The 21,004-nt window shown below is 36.0% G+C and overlaps 1 protein-coding gene across 2 annotated transcripts in view; it reads right to left on the reverse strand.

Annotated features, from left to right (window-relative positions):
- pcxa (pyruvate carboxylase a) overlaps nt 1–21,004 on the reverse strand; it is a 725,880-nt gene that overhangs the window by 522,507 nt on the left and 182,369 nt on the right. For both annotated transcript variants that reach the window (XM_051932342.1, XM_028802434.2), the window contains exon 9: nt 6,773–6,955. In XM_051932342.1, the coding sequence (XP_051788302.1) occupies nt 6,773–6,955 (183 nt within the window). The remainder of the gene's footprint in view (nt 1–6,772; nt 6,956–21,004) is intronic.

Consider the following 21,004-nt stretch of genomic DNA (forward strand, 5'->3'; position numbering starts at 1 on the left):
CTTACTAAGCACAAATCAAGTATGTTTTTTGAAGAAGGGGCCCAAGTTGCCTCAAAAGCTTGCATATTGTAATCTTTTTAGTTAGCCAATAAAAGGTTTCATTTTGCTTCACTTCTATGTTCACAATGGCTAACACAGTACAACACCCTAGTACTACTGATTATCCCCATAAGTTAATCTTCTTCTAGTAGTAGTACTTTAGTTTTACTTACCAAGTACATGGATCGCTTGGCATATATAGTGTTACTTTTTATGAAGTGTCCAGAAGCTCAATGAATGAATAAGGGAGGTGAGGGCTATTTGTGGCTTTCAGTGGAGGGAAGCAGAAGGAGACCTTTGCCCCAACTACAAGTTTTTAATAGGATTTTGATTGATGAAACATCCCAAACCTAATTGGTGCAGATGAAAGATGTAAATGTTATTTGGGTCATGTTTAACATCAAAAGGCTCAAGAGGAAAATGAGTAACCTTTTCATAAACCACTCAGATGTTTATCTTGCTACTGTGTAATTACATGGTTCTTTGTTAAAATATTATTGCAGCAGGTACTTTAGAAGTACTGTACAACACCATATAGAAGTTTAATTCTGTTTTCAGTTTAAGTATTGACAGTATGACTGACAGCCACGGTCATTACCCAGCTAGTAGGCCAGCTGGACAGAAGGACCAGGGAAAAGGCATCTGCAAAGCACTACCTCCCCCAGAACGTTAGAGGGCAGCCCTCCTGGGCAGCTGTGGCACCAAGGATTCCCACAGGGTATGCTGGGAGTTGGAGTCTGGCACAGCCCACCAAGGTGAGGTGCAGAGCCCTATTTTGAGCTTTAACCACACCTGGGTGTGATTCCAGGTCTGATTAATAAGTCACCTGAAACACTCCCGGGACCATCTTAAAAGGAGTCTCCTCACTCCATTCAGGAGCCACAGTAGAGTGGAGAGGACGAAGCTTGCTAGAGGAGGAGTGGAGGCGAGAGAAATAAAGAAGGAGAGAAGAGTTGTGTTTTGTGCTGGGTGCTTTGGACTGAGTTGCTGTGCGGAGCGAGGGAAAAGCACTTCCCCACAGAAATAAAAATGTGTGCTGTGCAACACTTGTATCTCTGCCTGTCTGTGTCAGGTTAGGGCTGCTGTGTGCACCCCGGTGGTCCACAACAGTTATGTAGGTATTTGAGTGTCACTGGACCATACCTGCTTATCTCAGAACTAAACATATTACAAACTGTTAAAACATACTAGCATAGAGTCAGGTTTTTAATATACTAACATTTTTCCAATGGATATAGTAATATTAGTAAATATGGTAATTATAGAAATAAAATATACATATGGGCAAACATTTACATTGCAAAATTTAAAGTTACAAGACTTAACTTTAAAATGTCTTCTGTGAGAGACATTTAGTCATTTAAAATATACATTGAAAATTATGATGCCAACAGAATTAAACAATGTGTCCCAAATATCAGCAGAAACCAAAAAAAAGCTTAAAGCTAGGTTCAAATCGTTTGGAAAAATGGAACAGTTACATAGAAGAGTAGAGATGACTAAAGTCAGTAGCTTGAAACAATGGCTTTGCACTCGATTATAGCCCACACAGTCTCAAAAATCATGTTTATTATACTGTACTGCCAATTCTGAAACAAATCCTTTTATCAGATCATGCAGCAATGGATAAAGTAGAACTTTAAAAATCCAACAATGCAAGTGAAAACACACATTTGAAAATGATCCCTTCCAATAAACTGCAGGGGGTTACTAAACCACGAACACTTCAAGCACTGGTGGGTAAAACTTGTGATTTTTTTTTTTTTTTTTTACAACAAAACGTTAAAAATGTGCCCCATTTAGCAATAACCAATGCAACCTTAACAATTTTACATAATACAGTCTAATTTTACAGCAAATGCAAAATAAATTTTAACTATGACCAAAACTAGTTTTGTATTAATTTTCTTTTCATGTTGGAAAAATGAAAACTTTGTGAATGGAAATATTGGCACAGTGTATTTATATCAGTTTTTTCTCAATATAAATGGAAGAAATTAGAATTTTATAGCTGCAAAAGCAAGATTAAGATGAAAAAAAAAAATCAGAATTGTGTACCATTTAGACACAAAGCAACTGGCACTAGTTTCACTTAATCTTAGCTTATAGGCAGTCAGATTTTGAAGGAATACAAGTTTTAAAAAAAATTAAAGCTCATACCGAGGGTTAGTTAAACAGGGTAGCATCACAAAATAAGGCACCATCAGAAAAATCTGATACAGTGTATTTAAGGCAATATTCACAATGGATAACACTGGTAAGTCACAGCAGCCTTTACCTTTATGTTACTATTTTGCAGATTTCAATTTGGCAAAAAAAACACCTTTGTCTCAAATATTTATGTATCGCTTAGGTAACCCAAAATATGAATTGACAACAGGCCAGACAGTGACACATTTAAAATGTTTTTTAAATGATCCATTAATTTTTAAATTGACATGTAGAATGACAATAGGTGCTTAGCAATGATGGTGATCAAAAGCTAAGTCTGACAGAGCACCCAGCATGCTGAAAAAGATATTCCAAGATCACAAATTGAGTGTCTCACTTGGGATAACATAACAAATCTTCAGCAGGCATATGACCTGCAAACTTTAAAGTCATTTTCCCCAACCAAATTATCTACCTTTTATTACAATAGCTTAGGATTACCCAAGCCAAACCCAAGAAGGCCACAACGGCTATAGGTTTTCAATCTAAACCACTTCTTTGTACAATTACAGTTCTGAAATGGAGCATTTCAATGATAGTAATAAACTACCGTAAAACATTCAATTTCTATATCAGACAATATTTCATTTACTATTCCTATAAACAATTTAGAGAACAAGGGCCTTTTATAACAATCACACACAGGTGGATGAGTATGTCGAAGAATACAAAAATATTTCTGAGCATAAATCAATTCTCTAGCCAAGTTTACACTTGTATTCATTTGTTTAAGGATGTGGAGGCTCAGCTTATAGTCTTCCATAATGGGTGTTCCTTGCAGTCACAGCAATACTACAAACCCAGCACTACATAACTATCTACTACGTGATCATATCACTACATAGCTTTCCATTAGGTGAGCATGGAAGCACTGACATGCAATGAGTACAGGCCATTCAGTTCCAAAACAATATTTCAATATGCACCAAAAAAAGGCATATTTATATTTTAAATTTTTACTCTAATGTTCATGCAGAAATTGGACACTGGTCCATATTTTGAGTCAGTGATGAACCACTGGATAACTTATAAACTGGTAATAATTAGTAAAGGCAGGTGCACGGGAATGGGATATAGAGAAGAGGGGTTCGACAAGGATTTCCTGTCTACAGCTAAACAAAAATGTATAGTTTTATTATTTTCTGCTTCCTCACAAAACCTCAGAGAAAGTACTGTACATTTATGTACTGGTAATAAAAGTGGATGTTTGGTGGTGCTATGCCCCTCCGCTTATAAAACTGTCATAATTGCTTATTTTTTTGCATTCAATATTAGAAAATAAACTGTAAATTTACAAATGCCGATACTCAGACAAAAATACAGCAACTCTGTGTAATCAGAATATAAGTTTAATGTCACTGTGCAAATATTTTAAATTTGTTTTTCTTTTCTTTCTACATGCACAGCTGAACCAGATTTAGAACACAGGGGCTCATCATTTAGAACAGCTAGGCAAGCATTAGAAGACGAGAAAGGGACAACTGCGACAATGGGCATTGTACTATTTCTGTGTGCATGAAATTGAATCCTCTCTTTGCCTTGTTTGGAATGGCATGTTTTACCCAAGTAAGGGCCTGCACATCGAGAAAGAGTATAAAGCTTTGGAACATTGCCCAGCACACTTTTGACACCGACGGGCGGACGGAAGATTACATCATCCGATCCTGAAAATCGTTCCAGCGCAGCGACGAAAATGACAGACTGCATACATCGAACTCCCACTTCGATAATTGTCTTGCCATTGGCGTCCTTTCATCTGTTATGCCGTGTAAATCGTCATTAAAGAAAGCTAAGTTATTTTCTCTTATGTGATTTCTTACCACCATATCACTATGGGAGGGATATCGCCTTTTTCAGTGGTGGGCCATCAGGGCCTGCAAGGCCTTCTCTGCTGGCCTAAAAAAATATCTGAATCACAAACTGATGTTAATTATATTTTGTCCATGAATACTTATTAAATAATTCCAAATAGTCTGTCCACTTCCTTTCATCACTTTTCTGATGGTTGTGCTGCTTCCAGACGTGTATTTTCGTATTAAAGCATTTAACCAATCACATTTCAGCCATCATTTGTTGCTAGGCAGGGTCAAAGTCAATGAAGTCTGCCCGGAGGCCTTCACAATCCGTTCTGCAGGCCTTCTAACACAAAATAAATGTCAATTAAACTGTTGGTTCAACCAATCAGAGTTTGATTTGGTGTCACAAGGGCCCTCTAGCAGGCGTACGGCAACGTCACCGTATTCAGACACGTTGATTGGATAGGATGGTGTAAGTATGCCATGGATGATTTTGCAGGAAAATCTCCCACTGATCTCCTTGATTTCCTTCATCAGAAAAATCTGAATGAGAGCATCATGGGGCAGCTGTACACATTGGTATGTTTGGCGGTGACCATTCCCGTGTCCACTGCTTCTGTCGAGTGGACATTTTCAGCCCTAAAGCGAATTAAAACTTATGCCAGAAATACGACAGGGCAGGTTCGACTTTCAGCATTAGCTTCGTTGGTGATAGAAAGGGACTTCGTGATGGAACTGAAGCGCACAGATAATCTGTACGACACAGTAACTGAACTGTTTTTGAGGAAAGAGAGGAGGATGGATTTTGTTTACAAATAATCCGAATTTCGGGTGAGTAAAATGTTGCGATTTTCCTAAATAATATTGCAAGTTTATGAGTTATTATTGATGTTTTTTATGTGTGTCGCGGTTGTAGCTGCAGTAGAAAGGAACTTGTTCACCCCTGGTTTGTCTATTCAATAAAAGGCATTTATTGTGGCTACAGGAGTTATCTGCGATGCAACGGCTCTTTATACTGTATTTCTGCCTATTAAGATGGTTTTTATAACCATAAATTAGCTTTTGAGGGGCGGGTTGATTCAGACGGAGCACTACTGAAGGCCTAGGTGTGAAATGCACCGTCCGCCACTGGCCTTTTTACATTATATCTATATAGTTTCGGGTTACTTAAAACACCGCAATTACAAAACAACTTATTCCAACCAGGGAGCTAGCACCCCCTGCTGGATAGACTCAAAGATATTTTATTTAACAATGACTCCCCCTTTCCAATGGATGTCAGTGGATTAATGCAAGATGGACATGGCCATTTATTAACATCTTGTTGGAATCTTTCAAATTACAAAGAACTTTCATTTCATTGTGCAACCGTAACTTCAGTTTTTCTGCCGTTCTTGGACAACTAGAAAATACTGATTCAATGCTTTTTGGGGGAGGGGGGGTCAATGCCTTAAAATTTGTACTACACCCTTTTCCTGACTGAGGATCAGTCAGGAAAAAGTTGGCTTATGGAAGCCAACTGTAGACATAGCATTTATTTCAAATAAGTAACTTTTAAATCTAACATGCTTATTTAAACCATTATAAAGAGAAACTTTACAAAAATCTAATTCTTAATCTGATTTACATTACACCAAGTGCACAATTTCTTCCACTTAACACTATAGCTTAAAGGGGAGGGTTGGGCTTTAGGGAATAGCTATTGTAGATAATAGCTTTTTCATACATTGTTCTTATTGGCAGAAAAATCTATGCTCTGAGGTCCAAATCTATAAATGACAAAAACCTGCATTAGTGCATGCATCTTAAAAATATACATGTGGACATGTCTAATCTTTACACTAGTATGTGATAATTTTCTCTGTTGCTCCAGATGTTTATACAAGCACTGTACAGCATACATTTTACCTCCCAACCATTAAGAATTGAAACATTAAAAAAAAAGTCTTTGCCACATACAACACTTCAATCCATATTAAATATAACATGAGACTCAAAAATTTGATACAAATAAATTAAAAACACTTAATATTCCAAAGATTTTGAAGCTTTTTTTTAGATCTCTTCCAGTAAAATTCCAGTTTATCACCTCCTCATCCCAACAAGACCACATCTAAACACACTTTATGCCTATTCAAAATTTAGTCTTTCTACGCCATTAATGACTTTCATTAAAAAAAAAGTAACACCAAATGGATGTTAGCATATGTACAGTCTTGTTTATTGTCAACCACTGCCCGTAAGCCACTATTCACTTAGTGAGGTTTTAACTGAAATTACTACTGGGAAAGTGGAGAAAATTAACTTCTTAATCTCTCGATTTACATTTTGACAACAAAAACTCTTCCTGCCAATAACAGCATGCTCTTGTTAAAAAGAATACTTTGAAGCAGAAGAGGTATTTTTGCTGGATATCCTAAAACAACAACTATGTCTGACTAGGGTTCAAAATAGCTGATTAATAATCAGATCAAAACAATACTGCTTATACACAAATCTCAGTCATGAATGTTCTACACAATACATTTTATGCCTTGGAGAGTTCAATCATAACTAACTATTGTTCTAAAACATATTACATTTTCAAAAATTCAATAGCATTTCATTCTCCCAGAACAACACTATTAAAAGTTATAGTAAATTTACTTGGTAAAAACGTAATCAGTATACGAACAATAATCCACAATAAAAAAAAAAAAAAAAAAAAAAAAAAAAAAAAAAATTACCTTGACCCCACGGATACGAAACTCTGCCAATGCACGGTTCATCTTAGTAGCAGCAGTCTGGTGGTCCTTGCCATGTGCAATCACTTTAACCAGCAATGAATCATAATGAGGGGAGATAATGGCTCCCTGAAAGGCAGAGGCACTGTCCAAACGGATACCCATTCCTTCTCCACTGCGGAACACCTGGTAAAGACAATGATACATGTCAAAATTAACAAGCAGAATCTATTAAAGATCTCAATGTTGCAACTAAAATAAAAAAAAAACAGATATCCACTAGATTTTGAATATACTAGTTAGTTTATAGCTTCCAGCCTTAATTCTAATTTAAAATGTTTTTAAAAGTGATAACATAAAAATAAATAAAACTATGGTGTTATATTTTCTTTCTTCAGAACATTGTCCATATACAAAGTTCTTGAAACTGATTTTTGTATTAGAGTTTTAAGAAGAGACACATTTGATAGAACAGTGGAAACATCTCTGCCTCTTTTTTCTTTCTTAAAAACACCAAACGGCCAACAGAAAATGTTTCTGGAAAAGATTTTATATCATCATTTCAACCGTTATCTGTTCACTGCTAAGATATTCAAATTTTACATTTGCAGTCGGCAAATGTTTTTATCCTTTGTACAAATACAAGGCAGTGGCTGCTGTACAGAACCCAGAGAAACATCACCCATCTTTAAATAGTTTATAGCAACAGTGATTGGATAAAATGTTCATGCACTGTTTGTAAGGAGGTGCAATAGATTCCATATACTTGTAATGGAAAATGACAACATGTGGGCTACAAAAGAAAATTCAGCTAAAGATTTGGAAACTGCTACACAAGAAGTTCTTTCACAATGGTCATACCTACATACAGTATTTGTGGAATATTCCATTTTAAACCAATAGAGTATCCAATTCTGATATTTTTTACTGCATCTTCAGTTACTGGATACAGCCTAACTATATAGAGTAACAACAATGGCTGGGATCCTATTTCAAATGGTAGCCAGTCATTGGTGCTGAATGTGCTCCTCTCAACTGCTACTTTTGATGGAGTGTAAAGTAAACTAAAATGAAGACTGGCAGCACTTGGGGAGAAAGTTGTTTACAAGAATGTCTGACCCTAAGGAAGTGTCTCTTTCAACCATCCTATATAATGGTCTATTTAGCTTAGCTAGCAACAAATATTTAGTTATATCAATAATAAAGGGGATTTAAGCTGTAGTACGCATCATAATGAAAAAGGTAAATTAATTGTGCTTTAAGATGACTTGCTATTATCAAACTGGTTCTTGAACACCTTACATCTTTGTAGATTTACAATAATTCAATGAGCACATTTAAAACTTAAGTTGTCCGTTACTTCCCAAAATTCACATAGAAAATAATGAAATGTAGGTTTGATAATTACATTTTAATGTGTAAGAAGGAAGGAGTAATTCAAATCATTTTCAATTGCAGACATTCTATTGTACTGTCAAAACTCATGGAATAATCATTACTCAAAAGAAAATGTAAAATTTACCATTTGTAACCCTACATTTACTGTAATGACTGAGGAGTTAGGTTGTGAATAAAAATCTCCTAGACTAATGGTGGGGAGGATGGTGATGGAGCAGAATAGTGTATTTAACTGAACTTGCAGTTGACCAAATGTGGCCAAAAATATCCACTTCTAAACCAATTTTTTTTTTCTCTAGGCATTGATGCAACTATTTCTTAAAAAAACAAATACAGTATTTTCTACACATTTCACAGAAAAGACTGTATAAAAATTGTGATGGATGGCCAGGGCCCTTTCCTGGCTGGGATGCCTCTATAACAGAAGTAACAGAAGGGCAGAGCAAGAGAAGATATTATATATATATATATATAAAACAAAAGGCTGACTATAAGCTTTATAACTGAGCTTATTGTGCTGTTCCCAGGGAGGGAAACAAGGAAGTGTTTCCCATATCTAAATAAAAGCCTGTATTGTGGTAGAACTTGTGTCTGCATCTGTCGTTATCGGGTTTGAGGAACTGGTGTGCCCCCTGCAGGTCACAAGATAAACGCATAATGCAGAAATCCTTTCCAATTTAGTAGGTTACTTTGTGACCCACAACATGCACGCAGATGTTGGTATAAAATGTAAGGAAACTCAACATTCCCCCTGGAAAAAGTGCAAAAGAAATGACATGAGAATGAGTCTTCTGCACTTTGAGGAGTTGAGGAATGTAGGCCTACATGTTGCCAATGTGATTCAAAATTTGCTGCCAAAAGCTCAGATTGACAAATTATTTTTTAACCAATGTGAAACTTATTAGATTTTAGGTTTAGAGCTAGGGATAACCAACTCAAAGCAGAACATAAAAAATTGTTTAACTACTGCTTTTCATAGCTAAAGGCAATTATTATAGTATGGAATACTTGCAGTTCTGGGGTCACCTTCCTGATTTATGACAAGCCAACCAACATCTCAATTTTGCCACTTAAAATTTACACCCTGCAGTTGTCTTGCTAATCTGAACTCTGATACAAACTACACGCACACTCTCAATTAGCAAGAGATTCTGTATACTGCTGTGATACGCTTCTCATCTGCTCACTCAGGAAAAAATACAGCAATAAATAAACTGCCTTTGATGAACATATTTGGTGCATAAATTTAAGTTGGTACTTAAAGCATTTGCGTATATTGCCTCATGCATACTAGAGGCAATTCACTGAGCATTCTTTCCATACTGTTCAGACATAATTAATCCAATTTTATGACAACCTGCATTTGTATATTTTACATTAATCACTTTTACAAGAAATAAACACACTGCTGTCATGATTTTACTTTAAAAATGCAAATGGTTGAGATTTTCTCAGATAACACACAATTTGCATTCTTGGATAAGGAAAAATGTTTTAGATTAAAAGTATAATTTTCTTTTGCATAGAGGAATAAAACAGACATATTTGCTTTGCAATCTTTTAGCATGTAAAATGTATATTCACTTTTTTGGCACAAACAATACTGGCCAAAAAATGACTGATGCAATAAGGAAGCTTTTCAAATTGATTAAGGAAGAATAAGAATGATAAAAAGCCTGCTGAAACCCTTTTTCTTTTTTTGTTCTTGATTTCGCCTTATACAATTTCTTATATTAGGAATTTGTTAGTTTTCACATACCCCTTGGGGTCAGAGCGCAGGGTCAGCCATTGTACAGTGCCCCTGAAGCAATTACAGGTTAAGGGTCTTGCTCATAGGCCCAGCAGAGTAGGATCTCATTTGGCAGTGACAGGGATTCAAAACGGCAACCTTCTGGATACCTGCGCAGATCCTTAGCTTCACGGCCACCACTCCGCCCTTTGGTAGATGACATTTAGAAAAGAACACAATACTGATACTTAGCCCAATACTCTGCATATTTGTAAAGCAAATTGATCTTGATTGTTTAAAATTTGAACACCATATTCACACAAACAGTTTGGACAATGCCTAAAACAGTAGGAAATTTTAAAGTTTCACAGCACCTGGCTGCTTTACTGCTGAGATAGACAGGATATTATTCTTTTTCATTATTCACTTTAAAAATTAAGGTACAAAAAAAAAAAAAAAAAAAAGACCCACATGTTCAGCTAATAAATGCACAGATGCTTTACAACAATTAAAAACAGCAGTTGGTAGCTGTTCAAATTACTACAAATCACACAAAATACTGTTAATTGAAAGCAATTTTAATAATTGAGGAAAAATCACCATTTCCACTCTATACCTGCATAGTTGTCTGAAGTTGCTCTTTCTTGATTTTTAAACAGTTTTAAACAAGTTGACTCTGCAGGTCTGTTTTGTATTTAACCATGGCAGCACAATATTGTACTTTTATTTCTGAGTGAACAAGCATTGTTTAAATATACAGCAAACCAGCAGAGTCAACATGATTAGAAACAAATTCCATCATTCAGTCACAGAAATATCCTTGTGCAGTAAGTTTTATTATACTGTAAGCAACTTTCTTTTGAACATCTCACGCACCTTTGTTCACAATTAAACTAAATTATATACTGCACATCTTTAAAAGATTAAAAAGTTAGAATATAGTATTAATTGCACCAAAATAAAACTGGTCTCACAGATCCATTTTTTGATTTGTTTTTTCGCTTGAATAATGCATAACAATACAAAAGATGTTAGTTCGTTATGCGTGCTTAAAAGTCATTTTACTGGGCCTGTTTCCTTCAAAAGTGTTATTTGCCAGGCACTTTTCTTAAGTGTGACATATTGTCTATCATAATTGTTTATATTTATAAATATGAAACTGCAGGTCAATCTTTTATGCCTGGAGCATGCAAGCCCACAATAAGAATTAGCAAATGAACTGGTCATGTTGTTGCTTAAAAGGTCAATGCCCCAGGGTTGAAGGGAGCATCCCAACAGTAACAGATGCAAGGTAAGAGCAAACTTGAACAAAATGCTACAAATTACAAAGCCCACCATTGCATAATTCCATATCAGGATAATTCACAATACACATTGTTCTAATGCAAATTTCTAGTATATAGGATGAAACCCAAGAATCTAGCATTTAAAGAAAAACCCACTCTGTATCTGAACACCATTATGGAAGGTATCAGCTCCTATAAAAGAAAGGCCTGAAAGCTTATATGTAGAAGAGGACATATTTATTCTAATATAAATATTTTTCTTTACATTCATTAACTTTCTTTGGGCTCTTATTTGAGAATTATTCAGAAATACAGCAGGTGTGCACTGCAAGATTAAGCGTTCATTAAAAAGGACTAATTACCACAGTTCAGAAACCGTCATGAGAAACCAAAAAAAAATACAAAAATACAAAAACAGACTATTTCATTAGCTGTTGTGAATAATTTGATTTGTTATTCAAACATTAAAGCCCCATGTGTCAACCACATTAACCACAGGTAATTTAGTATTTTAGTATTTAAAAGAAATTCTACTGTGATTTTTCATACTTGACTCGTGGGCTTGGGGAAACATTAGGGGTATTTCAGATCAGTTTTCTCCAATTTTTAATCAAGCCAGCAGTGAGATCAACTGAACCCAGAAATAACCTACATAAGATGTTAAAAATATATAGAAGCAGCCCTTTAGAACAGGAAAATGTTAAAGATTTACAGGATTTACTGTATAAATACAATAGAAATGCTTTAGAAAAATATACTACTAAACTGCTATGGTATGAGCATGCATGCATGTACATGACCGAAATGCTGTCAGGACAGACTGAATACCCCAGTACTTAGGGGAAGGAAATAAATGGATTCCAAGCAGAAGATGTTCATCTACAGTATTTCTGTATCTATCGCTAGTATATGACAGGTGAATACAAATTATGGAAGTTTTCATAATTTGCAAGTCAACTATGTGTGAAAGTATGCCCACAGGAGAAATTACATGGACTTTGTTGAATAGATTGAAATGCTGAACTCGCAGGATAAAAATTCAGAACTGACATTACAGGAAATGCCTAACTTGATTTAACAGCTTGTCTTTGTTTTAGCAGTCTTATTTAGTATGGTTAGGGGATTATTTTTATTCATCAAAAGTCCTGATGTGAAATCCATTCAAATAATACACTCTTAACATAAATACTTACTGAGCACTTTTAAAGCAACCTAGAAGGCATAGCTTAGCACTCACAGGATGGATATACAGTACGTAACAGAGATAGACCAAAAAATAACCTATTAAGAAGGTGTTTCTTTATATATCTGAGAATGAAACTATTGTGAGTCCAACTGGTATATTTTATTGCACTTTTGGCTATGTTTGTTACAATTAGATGTTTCTCATATTGAATAAATTAACAAGTGTGCATTGCTAACCTGCCCATCAGGTGAAGTTGTTACAAAAGAAACTGCAGTTTGGAGAATATGCTCCACATAAATATCCTAAAGCTTAGGGTCATTGTGATAAGCAAAGTATTTTTCACAATAATACAGTATAAATTAAGAGTGAACAGTAAAAAACACTAATATTAAATTAGATGAGATAAGACATATGCTTGGTTTCCAACAGAATAAGTAGACACAGTGGTTCAACCAGTTGTGCTCACAGCACCATCAAGATGAATCAGCATAAACTACATCCACACTACATTTTTTAAAAATTGTATTTTAAAATTAACTGTCTACATAAGAATTTTTACATTGTGTTTGAAAGATTTTCATCTACACCAAAAATGACCAAACACAAATATGACTTCAACCAAGCATATGCTGTGGGATTTTGTCAAGCTTTTAAGCCAGATTTGTAGTCACTATGGAATTTTTAGTTCTTATATAAACAATTTATATTACACACACACCATAGTTATATCTATCTATCTATATATAATATATACATACACACATCTTTATCTACAACAAAAATTAATTGTTAAAGGAAAAGGACTGAGTGTAACTCAAGGGTTAGCTAAATATAACTTCAAGGTGAAAGCACAAGTGGTTTGTGCCTCCTCTTAAAAATACCAGCATATTTTCCAAGGTTAGAATGAGGTATATGTATAATGAACACCCCTCCAAAAACCGAGAATAAAACGGATGGGGAAAGCCCAAACACGAAGCTGTGCCAAGATCAATGCGACAATCCAAAAAAACACCCCACTAAACAAAGCAGTGTTCAGGAATTACTGCAGGCGTCAGGTGACTGAAGGAAGTAATAAAGTTTTGTATATTAAGAGTCAGGCAATGTGGTGTATTAGATGAGACGACATGCTTTTATACTTTTTTCTGATTATAATTGTTTAATCGATTGCTCACTCCATGGATTGAGACATCAGTGCATACTTGGAGCAAATAAAGAAATGTTCTGCACTCTCTTTTGGGATCTGTGACTGCCTTCATTAAAGTTAAAATTAGTTTTCCCATCCCCACCCCAATTGATTTTCTGAGTCAACCCAAATTTAAGTTTTATTGACTGTCATTTTACATGTAGTGACTGGTTGTGATGCTCAATTGCCTCTCATAAAAAGACTGTTGCATGATGAGAAGAAATTCCATCAATGTCAGAAATTTCAGTCAGCACTGTTGTAGTGTGAGCAGTCTCACAATCTAATCTGCTGACATCATCAGATTTCCCAAAAATTATTACATAGTGGGTTTGCATTCTACATGTATAGTATGAGCACCCACGTCATAGCTAGTCAATTGGACCAAATGTGCTTGTGCACAAAAATGCTTTGACCAGTACAAATCCTATACACTTGAAGGATGAGAGATTGCCACAGTCCTTCCCTTATGGTAAGCTAATGGATGAAGTGAAAATAAAGAGCCAGCTTGACCTGGCTAAATAGATGCTAATATTTATTATATTTTGCTCAGACAAGACCAAGATGAACAAATATGGCTTGGCCAAGGGACCAAGAAGAAAAGAGCGAGACAAGTCAGAAGAGGAGACTGAGACAAGTGTGACCATTTAATCAATGTCAGCAAAAGCATCTTATGAATAACACCAAATCACTAAAGTGATTCTCATCCAAACCTTGACATTTTCTGTAAGCTTTTTATAAAGACTATATCCAGATTATCAATTTTATTTTCTATTATATCTTGTTCTAATAGTTATTATTCATTAATAAATACCACTTTTACATTTTCTATACTTTTTTCTTGAATCTAGAGTGATTGAAATAATAAGTTTAAAATTAAGACACCTTTGTGAAGAGTTTGCCGCGTTACTTGCTCAAAAAGTTAAAGGCTAGAGGTATTACCTCAAACGAAAGACAACTGTGGTAAAAGCAGGGTATATTGTTTGGTTGGTAAGTGGCATATAACCAAGAGAGTTGCGGTTTTAGTTGTGTCATGATGACACTTGCATGTTTGTCAGTGCTTGTGATTTTATGTTCTTAAGCAAAGACTCCTATAGAATACTGTGTGATACATTTATCCATTACCATTGTTTAAATTATGATATCTATGTATAATTGTGAAGGAGTTCCAAGTAGAATATTGTGGAATGAATATAATTAGGCTTTCACCCGAGACTGTCTACAGGATCCCATGTGTACATGTATCTGTATGTGTATTAATCTTAAGGTGCGAAAGTAGATCAACCTAGTAATGGACTTAGCAAGTCCCACAGAACCTACAATAATACACAGCTCTTTGCCAAACGGGCAGGCATCTTTGCTCATCCAAGTTCCAGTTCAAGTATGGACAAAGGAGAGGAATCAAAATCTATGGCTGTTTTGATCCTTGGGGGTCTTAAGCAGGACATGGGGATTCAAAGCAGTAAAAAAGAAAGTAGACTGTGGAAAGAAAAAGTAAAGAGAATGATGAAGTGGATGCTGTCACCCCCAAGAGGGAAGTTTAGGATGTCACAAGCTGGAGGATGGCTTTTGCAACCCATCACCCACTTTAGTATATTGTTCATGAACATCCAGTGAACTCACAACCATGCATAAAGAGATACCCCCACCAACAGAATCAAACAGGCTTTAGAAAAGAGTGCATGTTAATAGCCACTGTATTCTACAGTATGTAGGTTTATTTTGTGGATGGCTCTGTGACCTTATCCTTGACAATATTCTTGAGCTTTAAGAACACCACAATACATTTTCTAACTAAGAATACAGCCATATGATAAAACAACCTTAAAGATCAGAAAGGCCATCAACTGATTCATTGTTATGAAGAGATCTATTTCAAACACTACTAAAATATAGTTTTTATACAGAAACTTCTTTTCATTCTAGTAGTAGTTAGCATAGCATCACTGTTTAAACCAGGAGCATTAGTGCTGGATAATGAAAGAAAAACTATTGAACTGGATTTGGTTACATACAAATTAAACATACAGCACAATATGTAGTGAAATACCTTGTTGCTATCCCCTATACAGTACTATACATGGTCACCATTCTTAATGCAAGATGTCAAAAATATCAATGCACAGTATATTTCACATTTTTGGACCTTCCTGTTAGTGTAAAAGAAAAGCCCCTGTCCTTTAATTGTTGCCATTGTACATTGATGGCAAGACATATGAATTTACTGCTATAATTACTGCATGGAAAAAGTTCAGCTTGAAAGTTTAATGGATCAGAGGTATATGCATAAAAATGAAGAGTTAAATCTCTAGGACTACAGAAAAAGTGCCTGGGTAATTTAATCAGTTTAAAATTATCTTTAGATTTACTGTAGGCTCACGCAATATCAATTTGATTTTGATACCTACTGTATGAGACCCACTGCATCAAATCTTCTAAGACGAAGCCAACAAAGTGGTTGAATGCAGATGAATGACTTTAATTCTCTATAATTGTATATCTATCATAAGCAAATGTACATTTATTTGCTGTATTTATTCATTGTCTAATTCTAAAATGTTTTTTCTCTGCTTGTATCATTTTTGATGTCTTATAAAGCACTTTGAGCTACATTCATTGTATGAAAATGTGGTGTAGGAATAAAATCAACAAAATGAAGAATTAAGACAATTACTTACCTAAACAGATTTTGCATAAAATATATTGTTTCTAGATCTGTGCAAACTATTACGCAGCTCAAAACCATACATCTCACATTTGTCTAGACTTAAAGACCAATGACATACCCAAGACCAACTCATACTTGCGAGAGATGCCTTCAATCAGCTGCCTCCCCAAGTAACAATGTTTTTGTGGTGCCCACCAGTCAAATGTAATTTGGAGAATGGAAAAAAAAGAGAGTATGGTCATGCTAGTACAGCAGCACTACCCATCACTAAGATAACTATCTCATACTAAATTTAAAAAAATGAGTATATACAGAGGTGTGAAAAATTATTATTCTTTTGGCTGCTCCTATTTAGAGGTCACCACAGCCTATCATCCGTTTCCATCTATCCCTGTCTTTTGTATCATTTTTCTGCCACACTGTGTCTTCATGTCCTTCCTCACCACATTCATAACCATCCTCTTTGGCCTACCTCTTTTCTTCTTGCCTGGCGGGTCCATCCTCAACATTCTTTTCCCAATGTAGCACTCATCTCTCCTCTGCACATGCCCAAACCACCTTAATCTAGCATCTCTCAATTGGTCACCACAGTGTTATACCTGTGATGTCCCTCTAATATACTCATTTGCAATCCTGTCTACCTTCATTAATCCTAACGAAAACTGTAGCATTCAACACTTTCAGATCTGCCTCCTATCTTTTCGTCAGTGCCATTGTCTCCAAACCATACAGCATAGCTGAACTTGCCAACGTTTTAGACATTCCCTTTCACTAATGCAGTTAACTATCACAAACCACTCCTGCCACTCTTCTCCACCCAGTCCACCCTGTCTGCACTCTTCTTCACCTTTGACACACTGTTGCTTTCAACTGTTGAACCCAAGCGTTTAAATCCGTCTACATTCACCACCTCTGCTCCTTGCAGTCACACCCTTCCACCACCTTTACTCTCCTTTATGCACACGTACTCCATCTTCCTCCTACTGACTCTCATTCCCCTTCTTCTCCACTGCACACCTCCACCTCTCCAGGTTCGCCTCCACAGGCTGTCTATTCTAATTACAGATCACAATGTCATCCACAAATATAGTCCACAGAGACTCCTGTCTGACCCCATCTGTCAACCTGACCATCATCATTGCAAACTGAAAAGGGCTCAGAGCAGATTCTTGATGTATCACACTCTCATCTTGAACCAGGCCGTCATTCCAACCACACACATCATTGCAGTCACTGTCCTTATACATATCCTGTACCATTCTCACACTTTTCTGCTACTCCCAACCTCTTCATACAGTACTCATGGAACCCTGTCATAAGGTTTCTCTAAGTCTAAAACACACAATGAAATTCTGTCTGACCTTCTCTGTACTTCACCAACATTCTTAAAGCAAAAAATTCACATCTATAGTACTGTTTCCTGGCATGAAAACCATATTGATGCTCACAGATTGCTACCTACTTCTTCTCTCGGCCTAGTACCCAATCACTCTTTCCAATATCTTCATTGTGTGGCTGATCCAACTTTATTCCTCTGTAGTTACTGCAGCTCTGCACATCTCCCTTATTCTTGAAAATTAGTATGAATATACTTCTCCACTCCACAGGCATCTTCACTTTTTTAAGTGTGTTAAACAATCTAGTTAGAAACTATTGCCATCTCGCCTGAACATCTCATGGCTCCAATGGTATGTCATCTGGGCCAACTGCCTTTCTACTTTTTATCCTCTTCATAGCATCCCTCACTTCAGCCTTGCTGATCCTAGTACTTTGCCACTTCCCATCTCCAATTTATCCAACCTACTCTCTCTCTCTCATTTTTTATATTCCTAAGTCTTTCAAAGTATTCGTCCCACCTTTTTAAAACACACTCTCCTCACTTGTCAGCAAAATTGTCATCTGCATCCATTATCACCTTGAACCACAGCATGTCCTTCTCCACTCTGTTTGGTATCATTTTTTTCAGAATTATCGAACTTTAATGTGATGTTAGATTTTCAGATTCTTATTCCATTTTTAAATTATAAACTAAAAAATATCAAGAACTCGCGTCTTGCAAGACAGGACTTTGTGCCAAAAGATATAACCATGCCCGGTGCCGGAAATAAAAGACAAAGAGTAGGACAAGCTGCTGTACAGGCTTTTAAATGTTCGAAGCACTGTATGAGATGCAGATCACGCAGCACGGCAGCAGCAGCTGATCAAGCAAAGAGGTTAAAAAAAAAATAATAATAAAATGTTTCCCATTGTATCACCGTAGAGGGCTTCGGAGGAGCGACCGCGTCTCCTTGGGATGCATTCAGCCACCCCCCCACCCCTCCTTCCTCTTCACAATACCAGCTGCAGAGACGCGAAGTGGCTGGCAAGCGAAGCGAGCAGGGGGTAATGGCACTGAAGCACCTACTTATTTTTCCATAGTCAGGGCAGTAACAGCTGGGTACAGTTCTTAAGCTGACCACAAAGTATTCAGTCATAGTAGAGCTCTACTTTAACTTGATTTAGTGAGACAGAATGCACACACACACACACACACACACACACACACAGATTTTCTACCCTTTTTCTGATTGGGCTATTTAACCGCATATTTTGTGCTGGTATTTCTTTCTTCCAATAGTCCTCTCAGAAATCTCTTGGTCTCTGTTGTCCTGGCTTTCATCTGAATGTCATTTTGCAAAGTGAACATTTCACTATCTGCTACTGTGTTGAGATAACACTGGTTCCACTTTCACAGCTATATCTTCCACATCTAAATCTTGGTGAAACGAAAGCACATGTATGAAGCAACAGGCTTCTTTAATGTAGAAATCAATGAAATGTGCATCAAACTGGGATGGAGGGGTTCTAAACTTGTTCAATGCAATAAACACTGTCAAGCTCTGCTACTTATTTGCCCTGGCACTCAAATTCCAAATGTGTAATATTAAAGTAGCATGATGTTGATGCTCACTTGAGACCACAACAGCATTTTGATTGTGTCTCTACATCTCAGAATTTAGCAGTTAAGTCTGGTCTGTTGTGGAATGCTAAGGAAAAACATCTTTGATTTTTGGCAATCACTCCAAAGATTTACCTCTGCTGTGCCATTGCACATCAGTGGTGCAGCAACAAGTTTGTGGTCTGTTTTCCTCCAGGAAGCAGAGAAATAGCCTTCTCTGTAAAGGTCCACACAATTCTTGCTGATAAACTACACCGTGAAAATGAATACAAATCAGAAGTTTCACTTTGGCTACACTGATTCTTTAATTGCACTGTGCAGACAATCTCCACAGCCCCATTGAGGGTAAACTAGCTCCTCTTTCGTGCTCACATATTCCAATAATATACAGTGTACACTTTTACATCATGCTGACAACTAGGAACATATATGCTTATAGATGTATGCTCACGATTTAACATTGTTGGCTAATATGCAATCTCTAAATTTACTTAAATAGTTACCTTTTCATCTCTCCCTTCTGCAAATACTCCATTTCATATTACATACACACACACACACACACACACACACACGTATACCTATTAAAAATTAATATTCAATATAAATTAAAAAAAACAAATAAATAAAACACATACACTCTTGCCTTAAGGTTGACCTCTGCAAAGTAAGCGAATTCAGGTCAAGCACATGAAGTTTATATCTACTATTATCAAAGAACTTCTAAAGCAACTTTAACAATTAATTCTAGCCCAAACAACTACATGTGCAGTATGGGAGAAGGTTTACAAATAGTGAGTAAATTCTATGAATTTAAAACTAAAGCTTGAGGTTTAAAGTCACATTTAACCAATAAGAATGTTTTCATATACTACATTAATGAGTATTGGAATGAGGAATGAGTGCCAAGTAAGCAGAATTTTTTTTAAAACTTCTTTTGTTGATTTTAATACTGTATATTTATTTCAAAATATTTCATAAGATTTTTTAAAATCTCCTTGGAAACAATGAGAACCAATTAAGCAGCGGAGCTATATACAAAAAAAACTTTAGTATACTTGTTGTTTTCCTGGTGATAACATGCTTTTATTTATTGTATTACATCAGCTGGGAAGTTGCTTGCATTAGACAATGCTTTGTTTTTCATTCTTCTTTAGCAGTCTGGCTGAACTTTGATATTACACATTATCAACTTGACCCTAAACTGTACAAAAGTACGCCTAACCCAAAGGCATGAAGAAACTGGCAACATAATTAAATGCAGAAACCCAGCAAATCCTGTGCCATACCAAGAGAAATACCACTTCACACATAACAAATGGCTATACCAGCTAAAGAATACCAAAGTCACAAAAAGACTTTAGCACTATAAATATGAAGTGCAGTACTAAAGAACTTAGTATGCATAACTGATTTTCTCACTCTTCTCTCTACGTAAACAGTATCATACATATTACCCAACGGTAGATTTATAAGACAGTTACTACTCAAAGGCTGAGATGTTATTAAATAGACAGATATACATACTACATGAATTCATTTACATACAGCATACAGTATATTATGCAGAGTATACATTATACTGCTTTCTGTGTATGGCTTTCTAACTGTCTTTGTTGGTGCTGCATCACTGTCACTATTCCAAGGAGACATGCAAGGAATTTCATTGTATTATGAATGTATTATGTACAAATGACAAATTTGAACTTTAGGTTCCGACATTAAATTTGGGAAGTCTGTCATGCTAAACAATTTGGTTTTCTATGTGAATTTGATGCACACAATTGCACTGGCCATCTTATTCAGTTCCAATTCAGTTTATTTTTTTGGTTGGAGAGTTAAAATTAACT

Source organism: Erpetoichthys calabaricus, chromosome 1 (assembly GCF_900747795.2).
Source record: "Erpetoichthys calabaricus chromosome 1, fErpCal1.3, whole genome shotgun sequence".
Classification (NCBI taxonomy): Eukaryota; Metazoa; Chordata; class Cladistia; order Polypteriformes; family Polypteridae; genus Erpetoichthys; species Erpetoichthys calabaricus.